Source organism: Bos mutus, chromosome 2 (genome assembly GCF_027580195.1).
Source record: "Bos mutus isolate GX-2022 chromosome 2, NWIPB_WYAK_1.1, whole genome shotgun sequence".
Taxonomy (NCBI): domain Eukaryota; kingdom Metazoa; phylum Chordata; class Mammalia; order Artiodactyla; family Bovidae; genus Bos; species Bos mutus.
The window spans coordinates 74373147-74387465 of record NC_091618.1 but is presented as its reverse complement, the minus strand read 5'-3'; the positions used below and the strand labels follow the sequence as shown (position 1 = coordinate 74387465).

The window sequence follows — 14319 nt, the reverse complement described above, 5'->3', positions numbered from 1 at the left end:
TCCTTCAACATTATTGGTTACAATTTTTCTTTAATTTACGTGTTGCCACAGTGATCTCTTGTGTTCAAAACATTTATTTCACATTTTTATTAACTCTTGTACAAATAGGTTTCAAACTGAAATTCAGATGGTGAATAAACAGTTCCCATGTGAGCCATTCAAATTTTTGGAGCCAACTTTAAGACTAGAATACTGTGAAGCATTGGCTATGCTTAGGGAAGCTGGAATTGAAATGGGAGATGAAGAAGATCTAAGGTTTGTTTGTATTTGTGATTTTTAAAACTTTAGTAATTAGATTTAAGATATGAAAGAATGAATATATTTTCACCTACTTGGTAAACTTAAGTTTTATTAACTTTGGTTATATAGTATGATGCTATTTTGTTCAATGTGTGATCTGAAATAAACTGTTTAATGTGGTTTGCCTAAGCGTTAATATTTTTGCATGTTAAGGTGTGAAACTTTTAACAATCTCTAAAAGTTATGCAAGTCTCTGTTCTCTAGTTGATATACTATATTTTATTATCTAAATTCAGATCAAATAATTTATAATTTTGAAATGATAGTTTAATAAAGATTGGAGATTTCTACTTATATTTTATTCAGGGATTCTTAAGTTAAAATACTTTAAGCCAACACAATGATTCATAATTGATATCGGAAGGAAGAGAGGATTATTATTAATTTTGGGGGTGTTTTTTTTTTAACATATTTCACTCAAAACCCTCATTTACTTTTATTTGTTTAATAAATATATATATGTGCGTATATGTATATACGCACATATGTATATTGTTTTAATCATCCTCTACATTGCTAGATGACAATTTAAGGAAAACCATAAATTCTATAATTTGGATGATATTTTTGTATGTATTTTGGAAATTTTTCTTAAATAGAATAGAACTTAAATTGGTTTATATATACACTATTATATTTTACTTTGAAATACTGATTTTTCTTTTATAAACCTTTAATAAAGAATAACAAAAAAGAGAAAAACCATTTTGCCATAGAACCATTTTAATGGCAAGAGTAGTCTATGTTGGTGTAGTAGACTTTCATTATATGTAATTGTAGGAAACTACTTCATCCATGTTATTTCTGAATGGGTGAATTGCTAAATTCCTTTTATACTTTTATTTAAATATTGTTGAGTAGCACCGACTAACGTTCCCAGGTATGCCTGTGAATGGTTTCCAGTAGTAGTTGCCTTTTTTAAAAGGAGCAGAATAGACAGCTGTGTATTTTGGCTAACTTTTTTATCCTCTGAGAACTTAAAATAGAAGAGGTTCCTTATAAACCTCAAACTCTTTTAAGTTGCTGTTTGATCTTCAGACACCTGATTTCATGTTTCTTTTGCAGTACACCAAATGAAAAACTGTTGGGTCGTTTGGTAAAGGAAAAGGTAGGACTCTTATGCATGCTGGATTTCTTTTTCTAAATCTGAAACATAGCTATATTGTCAGATTAGTTAGAGAGGACCTCAAGATGATTGAAATTATTTAGAAATGGTCTTCCCTGACTACCCTTGCAGACTCGTGGGACTAGAGGGTGAATGAATTTTTTTTCTGCCTTTTACATGAAGGCTGCTTTCCTATCTTATTTTTCTATAAAACTCCAAAGAAGAGAAAAGCTAAACTGAGTGCAGTCTTTAAAGAAATTAAAAGAATTGTGTAATTGAATAAAAACAGTCCTTGAGCTCCTCCTGCTGGTTGCACTCAAAATGGTTCAACAGACTGGGGAACAAGTCTGAAACTGCACAGTACTGAGTTCATACCTTTAAAACACTATTTCAGTGGAGCCAGTTTCAGCACTGTTGACATTCCCTCTAGACGCCAATTTTAGGAAAAATGTTTAACATCAAAACAGTTAAAACTTGACTGTTTCTTTTTAATTAAATGTAGGTCACATAGTAAATACTCTTTTTAACAAAGATATCATAATTTCATGTTAATATTATTCATTTCAATTGTTTTCATTTGAGAAAAACTACTAAATTTATTGTAGACATCTTAGTGAAAATGTAAATCATTGGGGAAATAATCAAGGTTTTTTGAAGATAAAAGACATCAGTTTTATTTATAGATTTAATGTAGTTTTTGTAAAACCCAATGTGATTTAGGATAATTTAACAAGAACAGTTTTAAAATACATCTGGAAAATTAAATGAGCTAGAATTGCAATGGAAAAAGGTGAAAATAAGTTTATCACAGCATAGTTTTCAGCGGAGGAGAAATTGAGAAGAGAGTACATGTCCAAAAAAAGAAAAAGAAAAATGCTTATGTGAACTATGATTGAATAATCCACAGCTCCTAAAAATTAAGCATATTGGAAGAATTTATAACATCATGGCAAAATACTGTAGGATACAGCTGTAAGAAGCAGAACAGTTATTGTATATAGAGTGTAATTACAGTAATTTTGAAGAACAAAACTTATGTATAGAAAAAAAAATAATTACCAAAATGGTAGCCTTCTTTTTACTTTCATTAAATGTCTTAAAAATCTGTTTTAATCATATTTATTCTTTTTATAGTATGATACCGATTTTTATATTCTTGATAAATATCCATTGGCTGTAAGACCTTTCTATACCATGCCTGACCCACGAAATCCTGTAAGTAATTTGATTTTAAATAACCTGTTTCGGGGAAGAGGGAAAACTTTATTGTCACTGTGTCACATTATACAGTGGAAATAATGGTTTTCATTAATAACTTGCAGTTTTAAAAGACACATTTCTATATGTATTACTACTAGTTTCTGTCAATTCGGGTCAAAGTGATATTGTAAAATTTGAATATTCTAGCAAATTAGTCCCCAAAACCTTTTTAAAAATAATTTTCATGTATCATTTTTAAAGATATATGAAGAAGAAATACTATATAAATAACAAATAGCATTAATAGACTTGAAGACTTTATCAAATCATTTTATCATTGACCTTGAACCAAGAACTCACATTCTATCCAGGTGAAAGTGAAGTAGCTCAGTCGTGTCCGACTCTTTGCGACTCGGTGGATTGTAGCCTACCAGGCTCCTCCCTCCATGGGATTCTCCAGGCAAGAATACTGGAGTGGGTTGCCATTTCCTTCTCCAGGGGATCTTCCCAACCCAGGGATCGAACCTGGGTCTCCCGCATTGCAGGCAGACGCCATCCTGGTAGTTAATCTAAATAATGTGTTGTGGCCTTTCACCTGTTTTCCTTTGCATTGGTTCCCCAACTTTAGTGAGTATCAGAATCACTCGGAGGGCCTTTAAAACACAGATTGGGGCTTCCCTGATGGCTCAGTGGTAAAGAATCCACCTGCCAATGCAGGAGACACGGGTTTATTGAACCTGTGCTCTAGAGCCTGGGAGCCACAATTATTGAACCCATGTGCAACAACTTGTGAAGCCCATGTTTTCACAACAAGAAAAGCCGCTTCGATGAGAAGCCTGCACACCACGACTCAAGAGTAGCCCCCGCTCACCACAGCTAGAGAAAAGCCCTTGTAGCAACGAAAACCCAGCACAGCCAAAAATAAATAAATTTTTTTTTAAACTTTTTTTTTAGGTGGGGCTTGATAATTGATATTTCTCATAAGGTAATAGTGAAACTATCAGTCCAGGAATCATACTTTGAGAACCATTGGTTTACTGAAAGATAGGGAAAATAAGTTAAAACCTGATAAAGAATGAATTGAGTTACAGTAAATTTGATGTTCAGTTCACTTTCCTTAAAATAATAACTTTTAAAAATTAAAAAGACTAACACCTGTTGATAATTTGAAGTTCCAAAAATGATCCCAAAATCATATCACACTTAAAAACATTTCAGATGATAAAGTGAAATAAGAATCAGCACTACGGGGACTTCCCTGGCAGTGTAGTGGCCAAGACTTTTTGCTCCCAATGCAGGGGGCTTGGGTTCAATCCCTGGTCAGGGAACAAGATCCCACATGCTGCAGCTGAGACCTGGCACAGCCACATAATTTTTTTAAAAAAAGAATCAACACTACGCTACTGCTTAAAAGAAGATGTATTGTTCTGATTTGTTATTGGAAGGTGTGGGAGAAGGGGAGCATAAAATCTGATAGAGGAAAAGAAGAAGTTATCATTCAACCCTCACTAGTTTAATCCCATTTTAGAAAAGCAAATCCTGTTTATTGGAGCAGGTTGTATAATTAATTGTAGGGAATAAATGATATTGTTCTTCATGCAACAGAGAGTGTTTTTCCACATATATGTGATAGAAATAGGATGATAGCCTGTTGAGTGGTATTTTTGTTTGTTTTCCCTACAGAAACAATCTAACTCTTATGATATGTTCATGAGGGGAGAAGAAATACTCTCAGGAGCTCAAAGAATACATGACCCTCAGCTGCTAACAGAGAGAGCCTTACATCATGGAATTGGTAAACAGTTTCAGTATATTTAGGAGGGTCATGTATATTCTGAAAGCAATACGTTTTAAAACCCTGTAAAGACTTTTCGGAAACACAGTCATTTGTTTTAATTTTCATTGCATGGTAACTGCTTTTGCAATTTTTTTTAAGCTAAATTACTTTTTTGTTTGTTTTATGTTTGTTTTGTAGATTTGGAGAAAATTAAGGCATACATTGATTCCTTCCGTTTTGGAGCCCCTCCTCATGCTGGTGGAGGCATTGGTAATATTCCTTTATATGATGACAATATTTCCAACCCAGATTTCATTTGGCAGAGTGTTTCTTCAGTTCTAAATGTCCTCAGTATTAGACTCCAAAAAGTAAATTTTGTATTTTGTTATTACTTACAAATAAGTTTATAAGTGCTAAATGTAATAGAAGTTTGAATTAAAAGAATTTTTAAGTGAGTTATGACTAAATGAAATTTTTGAGTATCCTCTTTTCTCTCTGTATTCATAAGTTCATTCCGATTAGTCCAAATTAAAGCTGTCCCTCAAGTCAGTTCAGATGGCTACTAAATGTTTTTGTTGAAGACATTTCATTGGCTTTTAGAACCATTTCTAGAGTATGTGTAAGATACTGCTCTGTGATTTAAAATGAGTAAATATTTAACTCAACTTTGGGATGTTTGTATCAAAAATTCTTAAAAAGAATTCTGGGGTTTCTCTTGTGTCTCAGCGGTAAAGAATCCACCTGCCAGTGCAGGAGATGTCAGGTTCGATCCCTGATCCAGGAGGATCCCACATGCCCTGGAGCAACTAAGCTCTTGTGCCACAACTATTGAGCCTGTGCTAAAAAGAATTCTGAATTTATAGTTTTGTTAAAGGTTTGGTTGTTTGTTTCAGGTTTTTTGGTAAACAGGTAATATACAGATTTCAAATTCAAAGCAAATAGAATAGTGTACATTCACCTCCCTACAGAAAACTATTGTTTCTAGTTTTCTCTTTACCTCTACAAAGATAATCTTTGCGTATGCAAAAGTATATAAAATACATTTTTTACACAAATTATAGTGTGCTGTATAAACCACTCAGTACCTTGCATTTTCGCTTAGTGTATTTTCACTAAGTTGTTCCTTATCAACACTTATAAGAACTTTTTTAATTCTTTTTTTTTTAATCACTACATACAATCCATTGAAAGAATTCATGGTAATCTTGGTAACCAGGTTCTATCAATAGGAACCTGGTTAAATATAATAGTAGGCTTATATTTTTGAAAATATAATAGTAAGCTTATGAAAATATAATAGTAGGCTTATATTTTTGTTTGCTTAAATCATAAGTTTTGGATATTTACATCGATTTGTGGTTCACATTTCACAAAATCATACAGCTTAAGGATATCTCATTTATCCTTCCCACATACAGCATCACCTGTTTCTGAATCAGACCCAGAATACTCCATTTTAAACTCATTTAAAATAATAGAAGTCATTTCCTTTCTAACAAGGAAAAGCATTTTGTTGATCAGTGATGTTATTTTGGTAGTTTTCAATAAGTATGACCCTGAATGATTAATTCTGAAAATGAATTAATGATTATTTTGTTTTCTCCAGGGTTGGAACGAGTGACTATGCTGTTTTTGGGCTTGCACAATGTTCGTCAAACCTCAATGTTTCCCCGTGATCCCAAAAGACTTACTCCTTAAAGAAAATGTTTTTTTATTCTTTCCAGTAACCTGCTATTAATCAGACTGTACCTTAGGTACTTAAAATATGCAATAAAATAAATGTCTTATCCAAAGTGCCACAATTACTTTTGGACTAATTCAGTGTACGTTACTTTAAAAGAGAAGATTTTTATAACTTTGAACATGCTTCAGTAGGAAATGGTTAAACATTTTAATGAAAAATTCATATTATTATGTTAAAAGTTCATTTTGCATTACTACAATAAATGTTAAACAACAATTTTAAACAGTTAATAATGTGTAAATTTTTTTTTCTATATTACAGTGGCTATAATATTAATGTCTTAAATTTTCAATATTTGGTCTTTTTTTAAAATCTGACATTGAGGTAAGAACAATTTTAGGAAAGTTTTGAGGTTTTAATGAATGTATAATTGGCATATCATGGAAAATTAGGCAGAAAATATCGATCCTTAATAATTGTGCCTGGAAATCATGTAAAGCAGGTTAGAATACTGGTTAGAAATTATACAACATAACATAATATTAAATTGTTAACTAATTAAACTTGAATTTCAATAAAATTTTAAAGCTAATTATGGATGTTTCTGTGTAACGTCATGGCAGTATGATTTTATAGCTGATTCTTGGCGTTTATAGTTTGGGGAGGGGGAGTAGACAACCAGTTTATGTAAATGCCTAAAAGCAAATGAAGACTGATATATTCATAACATGTATTAATCAAGAGATAAATTCAGATGAGTGTAAGGATACAGTTCTTAAAGCTGAAGGCTTAGGTTGCTTAATAGTTTATTTCATATAGATTAAAAACTTTGAATTTTCTGTTTTTATTTTTAACTGATAGGCATTTAGTGAATGTCACTAAAATGCATTCTCACTCCCTCCCAAAAAGAATTACAGTTAAATACACTTTTCCTCTAGATTATTAAATATATCCATGCTAATGTTATTTTTATGGTGAACCACACATAATACTTATAAACAAAACAATTTAATGCAGTTATTTTCCTACAGGAAAAAGAAAAATAATACAGAAAAGTAAGAAGGTCAGAAAGGTAGCATATTAACCTTGGTTCATAAGCATCTGCCCATTATTTTTTAAAGTTAATTTATTTCACCATGCTAGATTATGAGTTCTTTGAGAATAGAGACTCAATTTTAAATCTGTCTTTCATAACCCACCAAAGTATCTCAAGATAAAAGTTAGACACCCCAGAAGTGTTAAATATATTTAAGCCACACCAAGACCTATTTTTTTCTGTATTGTATAATCCCCAAACCCAAAAATAGTATAATAATAGCCTTAGAGCTATTCTTCTCAAGTTCATAGAATTACAGCTATTTCAAAATAAATTGTTTATAAAGTCTAAGAATGATGTAATTTTTTGTTTGTTTTTTAATGAAGTATTTCAAACACGTCAACCAGATTGAGCATAATAAAAAAAGGACACCACTGCGCTTGCCACCAAGCTTTAGCAAATCTTAACACTGTCATATTTGCTTCAGATGTTTATTTTCTTTTTTTAGGGAAAAAGTAGTGGACACAGTTAAGGCTTCCCATTTAACCACCCTGATCCTATTCCTTCCTACCCTAGTGGTAACTACTATATAAATTCCATGTTTTTTTAATTCCTTTCCACGCTTTTATATTTTACCTAAGTATTTGTTTCTATGAACATTGTCTAGTATTATTTTGCAGATTTATTTGATATATATATTCTGGTATTTTGATGGAATTATCTTGAATTTATGAAACAATTTGAAAAGACTTGAAATTTTCAATCTCTTCAGTCTACTAGTTAATAAACATGGTATATCCCTTCCTTTTTTTGTTATTTTTTTCCTTAATTGTGATAAAATATATTGGTGTTCTTTAATATCTTTCAAAATTACTTTTTAAGGAATTCCCTGGCAGTTCAGTGGTTAGGACTCCATACTCTCACTGCCGAAGGCCTGGGTTTGATCCCTGATTAGGAACTAAAATAACACCAGCTGCACAGTGCAACCAAAAATAAATAAAGTAAATAAAATTACTTTTTAATTTTTCATTTATGCTAAAAAACCTTACCATTTTTTTTCTACTGGAAACAAGACTTTTAAGTATGGATTCTGTGGCTATTCCACCTGGATTAGAATTCTCATGTTGCTGTTTATCAGCTATGTAACCTTGGGTAACTTGCTTCAACTTTCCTCATTTTCATAATCTTGTTTCATGGGACTGTTGTGGGGATTGAAAAGCATGAACCCTAAGAACAACACAGAGAATAGTGTCAGGCAAATAAAAAGAATTTGATCTCTTCCTGTCTAATTTTCATGTCATATTTACTTACTAGTCAAGCTCTTCAGTGGAATGTTGAATAAAAGCAATAATGGGAGCATGCTTTTGTTTCTGAATTAATTTTAAACACTCCTAAAAGCTCAAGATTAAGTGATATTTTCTGTAGGTTTTTGATAGTTGCCCTTTAACAGGTTAATGAGGAGTCTATTTGTTAAGAGTTCCTGTTAAGAATGACTGTTGAATATGTCAAGTACTTTTTCTGTTATTTGCTGCAATTTTTTTTCCTTTAGTTTTGAATATGACAGATGATAGTAACAAATTCCTGATATTTTTCTGAAATAAATACTGCTTGAATATGATGTATTGTTAATATTTTATGTATGTACTACTGAATTCAACTTGCTAATATATACAACAAAATTTGTTCATCTTAAGTGTGTAGTTTGATGTATTTTGGTTATTTTATATGGTTAGGTAATCTTCACCTTAACTACAGAATATTTCCATTGCCCTAGAAAATTGCACAGTGCATTAATAGTTGCCATCTCCAGCAACGAAGATCTTTTCTAGAGTTTCATATAAATGGAACAATATATAGTCTTTTGTGTTTGACTTCTTTCTTTAAGCATGATGTTTTGAGATTCATCATGGTGTTGCATATATTAATAGCATATTTATTAGTATTGATCAGTAGTATTCTACAGAATGGATGTACAATAATTTGCTTATCTCTTCACCAGTTGATATACATGTAAGTAGCATTCAGTTTTTAGTCTGTAGTGGATAATGGTGCTAGGAACATTTGCTAGCACAAGTCTCTGCAGGCATGTTTTCATTTCTTTTAGGTAGACAGCTAGTAGTGAAATGCCTGGGAACTATGAGAAGTGTATATTTAACTTTAGGAGATACTGCCATTTGTTTTTTCCAGAGTTGCTATTATCACCTTGCATTTCTACCAACAATTAGAGTTTAAGATGCTCCACATCATCACCAACACTTAGAAATATCAGCCTTTTTAATTTAAGCTATTCTCATGGTTGTGGCTTTAATTTGTATTTCCCTAGTGATTAATTGGTTGATTGTCTTCTACTTGATAAGGGCTTTTTATGTATTCTGAATATGAACGTATGTCAGATACGTTTGGCAACTAGCTTCTCTCAGTCTGTGGCTTGCCTTTTCTTTTGTTTTCCTTAGTTGCCTTTCAAAGAGCAGAAGTTTTTGATTTTATGGTTGTGCTTCTGTCATCTAGGAAATCGCTGCTTAATCCAGTGTCACAAGTTTTTTTGTTCTCTTGTACAGTTTTAGTAATTTGATCTCTTACATTTAGATCCATGATCCATTTCAAGTTAATTTTTGTCTGTGGTATTTATGGTATTTGTAATGGTCAAGGTTTACACACACACACACACACACACACACCCCATGTAGTTGATCCAGACCATTTGTTGAAAATACTTTCCTTTCCCTGTTGTATTAACTTGGCAGCTTTGTGGAAAAGAGTTAAGCATATAAATATGGGTCTGTTTCTAAACTCGGTTCTATTCGATCGATCTATATGTTTGTTCTTGCATCAATATCACAGTCTTGATTTTCACAGTTTTAAGTAAATCTTAAAATCAGAAAGTTTAAGTTCTCCAGTCTTGTTCCTCTTTTCAGGATTATTTTAACTATTCTAAGTCCTATGCTTTTCCATTTAAATTTTTGTATCATCGATTTTTTTTTTTTAGTTTTCTGTGTACTAATTCATCATATCTTTCTGTAAATCTAACCATGTGCTTTTGGAAAGAATGTGTTAGGTATCTACCCTTTTAAAATTTTTATGTCTTCCTGATTGACTATTTTATAAAATGCCACTTTATTACTCCAGTAATGCTCTCTTTTGAAATTGGTATTATCTGATATTAATATAGCCATTCCCATCTTCCTGTGGTTATCGTTTGCATATATTTCTCCATAATTTATCTTCAGCCCACCTTTGTCTTTGTATTTAATGAGTTTCTTATAGATAGCATATAGTTGGATCTTGTTTATCAATTCTTAATCTCTACATTTTAATTGGAGAAATTGTCCCAAAAGATTTAATGTCGTTAATTATATGGCAAGATTCGTATCTTCCATTTTTTTTGTTTCCTCATTGCCTCTTCTGGTTTTTTTTAATCTGTTCTTTCCTTTCCTGTCTTTTTAATGACTATTTCAATAGTTTTTAAAATTCATTTTCGTTTTCCTGTTGGCATTTTAAGTAAACTATTTCTATTGTTTTTTTAGTGATTGCTGTAATGATTGTAATATACATTCTTAACATTCACACTCATAGTTGCTAACTTTATATAAAGATTTTGTATCTCTGTTTACAGCCACTATTTTCTTTTCATGTTCTCTTTCAGTTTAGATATCTATGGCATATCAGTTTCTGTTTTTTGAAACAGTTTAAGAGTGAGTTGTTTTTCTTTTGTTTTTTGGCCATGCCACGTGGCTTGTGGGATCTTAGTTCCCCCGCTGGGAATCAAACCCTGACCCCCTATACCGGAAATGCAGAGTCCTAACCAGTGGACTGACAGGGAATTCCGGAGAGTTTTCTATTTAATGGGATAATGTTCCCAGTATTCTCATGTTTTTTTAAAAAATTAGTCTCATCTTTGTGTGCATTTTCTAACTTTTTAAAACTTCTTTTACTAGACAGTTATCTTTTAAATCTCTTAGCTAATATTTTTTAGCATTTGATTATATTAATCCTCTCTATGTTTTGTTTTTAGTTCATTAATTTCTGCTCCTGCATCATTTTCTTCCTTTAGCTTTCTTTTTTTTTTTTTTTTCCATACTATTAAATTCTCATGTTGCCTATGAGCAGTTTGCTGTTAGTACTGTATAATTATTTTTCCTTTGTAGATAATGTGCCCTCTTTCCTTGGTAGGTACAGTTGCTTCTTTATCTTTGATATACTACTAATTCCTTATGGGGTTTGTTATTCATCTTGTTCATTAGTCAGTTTGCCTATGTCTAAGAACCCATATCTTTTCAATTATGGAAAATTGTTAGCAAGTCCCTCTTCAAATATTGCTTCTTTACTATTTTGTCCACTTTTTGGTATTTTTTGAAACTCTTAATAGCTAAATATGGGCCTCTAACCATTCTGTTATGTCTCATATTTGTCACCTTTGTCCCTGTTCTGTGTATGGATGAATTCCTTAGTCCTGTTTTCTAATGTATTTAATTATTCTTCAAATATGCCTAGTCTAAAGTTAACCTGATTTGTTGCATTTTGTATTTTGATGACTATTTTTTTCACATCTAAAGTTTCTAATTAGTTTTTATCTCATTTTTGTCTATTTTTGTTCATTCTTTCATGATTTCATGACAATTATGCCAATGACATATGACAGTTATACCAATGACATATGACAATTATCATTTATGTCTTTCAATAAATTTTTTATTACACTGTCCAACAAAATATTTTTGCCTATGTCTAATTTTGTTTTTGTCTATTCTTGACATGTTCACATAGAAGCGGTTGTCACATGTAAATTCATTGGACCATCTTGAGGAAGATGACTATAATATGAAAGAAGAAAATAGCAATAAATGCTGGAGAGGGTATGGAGAAAAGGAAACCCTCTTATACTGTAGGTGGGAATGCTAACTAGTACAACCACTATGGAGAACAGTATGGAGATTCCTTAAAAAACTGGAAATAGAACTTCCATATGACCCAGCAATCCCACTGCTGGGCATACACACTGAGGAAACCAGAATTGAAAGAGACACGTGTACCCCAATGTTCATCGCAGCGCTGTTTATAATAGCCAGGACATGGAAGCAACCTAGATGTCCATCAGCAGATGAATGGATAAGAAAGCTATGGTACATATACACAATGGAACATTTCTCAACCATTAAAAAGAATACATTTGAATCAGTTCTAATGAGATGGATGAAACTGGAGCCTATTATACAGAGTGAAGTAAGCCAGAAGAAAAACACCAATACAGTATACTAACACATATGTATGAAATTTAGAAAGATGGTAACAATAACCCTGTATGCGAGACAGCAAAAGAGACACAGATGTATAGAACAGTCTTATGGACTCTGGGAGAGGGTGAGGGTGGGATGATTTGGGAGAATGGCATTAAAACATGTATAATATGTGTGAAATGAATTGCCAGTCCAGGTTAGATGCATGATACAGGGTGCTCGGGGCTGGTGCACTGGGATGACCCAGAGAGATGGTATGGGGAGGGAGGCGGGAGGGGGGTTCAGGATAGGGAACACGTGTACACCCGTGGCAGATTCATGTTGATGTATGGCAAAACCACAATATTGTAAAGTAATCAGCCTCCAATTAAATAAATTTATATTTTAAAGAAAATAATGCTTAAACAATGAGTAGATGCTATCTCCTAGCACAGTAGTTTTGTGCTAAGTTGTTACCAGTTGACATTTGCAGAGGCTGAGTGTAGCAGGCTCCACAGGAAGTTCTGTCTAGGTATTGCATGGAGCACTAAGGGTTCTGCTAGAGTCAAATTTGTATTGAGGCTTTTATCATAGACCATCTCTTGCATAACTTCCTGCATTTCAGATTGTTTTCTTTTTAACTTATTTATAGTAACTACTTTCTGAAGTATAACTTTGTTAACTCAAGCTGAAACATGTTTAAGGCTTAAAAAAATATTTTTCCTTTAAGTTACTGTTATATACCATACATTACTGTATAGATGGATGAGATAGGAATATATTTTTCAACATAGAACCTGCAGCATACTCTGGAAGGTTTAGGATTTTTTGTTTGTCTTCATTTTTTACCAGCTTTATTGAGAGATAATTGACATATCTGGAAGGTTCTAGACCATTAAAAGGGTCTTTTTTAAGGGAAAAAAGCCAGCCTTTTTTATGAAAAAAGTAAGTTTTTAATGTTTTAATAATTGACTTACAATGCTAGTTTCAGATGTACAACATACTGACTTGATATTTTTATATTTCACAAAATGATCACCAAGATCAGTCTAGTTACCAGTTCCACTATAAAAAGTTATTATAATATTATTGACTATATTACTCATGCTGTACATTTTATCCCCATGACTTTATAAGTTTTTGCTTTTTATTTCCACATATAAGTGAAATCTTTCTCTGTTTCACCTAGCATAATATCTTCTAGGTACTCATGTTTTCACAAAGGGCAAAATTTCATTCCTTTTTCTGGCTGATTAATATTCCATTATATATACCAAATTTTCATTCATATATAATAGACACTTAAGTTGCTTCCATATCTTCCTTATAAACAATGCTACAGTGAACATAGAGGTGCATATATCTCTTCAAATTGGTGTTTTTTTTTTCTTTGAAAAAATACTCAGGAGTAGAATTGCTGGATCATGTAGTGTGTGCTTAGTAGCTTTAGTTGTGTCTGATTCTTTGTGACGCTATGGACTGTAGCCCATCAGGCTCCTCTATCCATTAGATTTTCTAGGCAAGAATACTGGAGTGGGTTACCATGCCCTCCTCCAGGGGATCTTCCCGACCCAGGGATAGAACTCGTGTGTCTTATGTCTCCTGCACTGGCAGGCAGGTTCTTTACCACTAGCACCACCTAGGAAACCCTATGGTAGTTCTGTTTTTAATTTTTTGAAGAACCTCCATGCTAAGTCGCTTCAGTCGTGTCCAACTCTGTGTGACCCCATAGACGGCAGCCCACCAGGCTCCGCCGTCCCTGGGATTCTCCAGGCAAGAACACTGGAGTGGGTTGCCATTTCCTTCTCCGATGCATGAAAGAGAAAAGTGAAAGTGAAGTCGCTCAGTCATGTCCGACTCTTAGCGACCCCATGGACTTCAGCCTACCAGGCTCCTCCGTCCATGGATTTTCCAGGCAAGAGTACTGAAGTGGGGTGCCATTGCCTTCTCCAATACTTTACATAGTGACTTGATTAGTTTATAGTCCTACCAACGGTACACAAG

At 32.8% G+C, this 14319-nt stretch overlaps 1 protein-coding gene across 2 annotated transcripts in view; it reads left to right on the top strand.

The window, feature by feature from the left end:
- The window catches only part of DARS1 (aspartyl-tRNA synthetase 1), a 67386-nt gene extending 58425 nt beyond the window's left edge, over positions 1 to 8961 (top strand). For both annotated transcript variants that reach the window (XM_005899494.3, XM_070389813.1), the window contains exons 11-16: positions 109 to 255; positions 1366 to 1408; positions 2540 to 2620; positions 4289 to 4400; positions 4581 to 4652; positions 5989 to 8961. In XM_005899494.3, the coding sequence (XP_005899556.1) occupies positions 109 to 255; positions 1366 to 1408; positions 2540 to 2620; positions 4289 to 4400; positions 4581 to 4652; positions 5989 to 6080 (547 nt within the window). In that variant the 3' untranslated portion in view covers positions 6081 to 8961. The remainder of the gene's footprint in view (positions 1 to 108; positions 256 to 1365; positions 1409 to 2539; positions 2621 to 4288; positions 4401 to 4580; positions 4653 to 5988) is intronic.
- The last annotated feature ends 5358 nt before the right edge of the window (positions 8962 to 14319 follow it).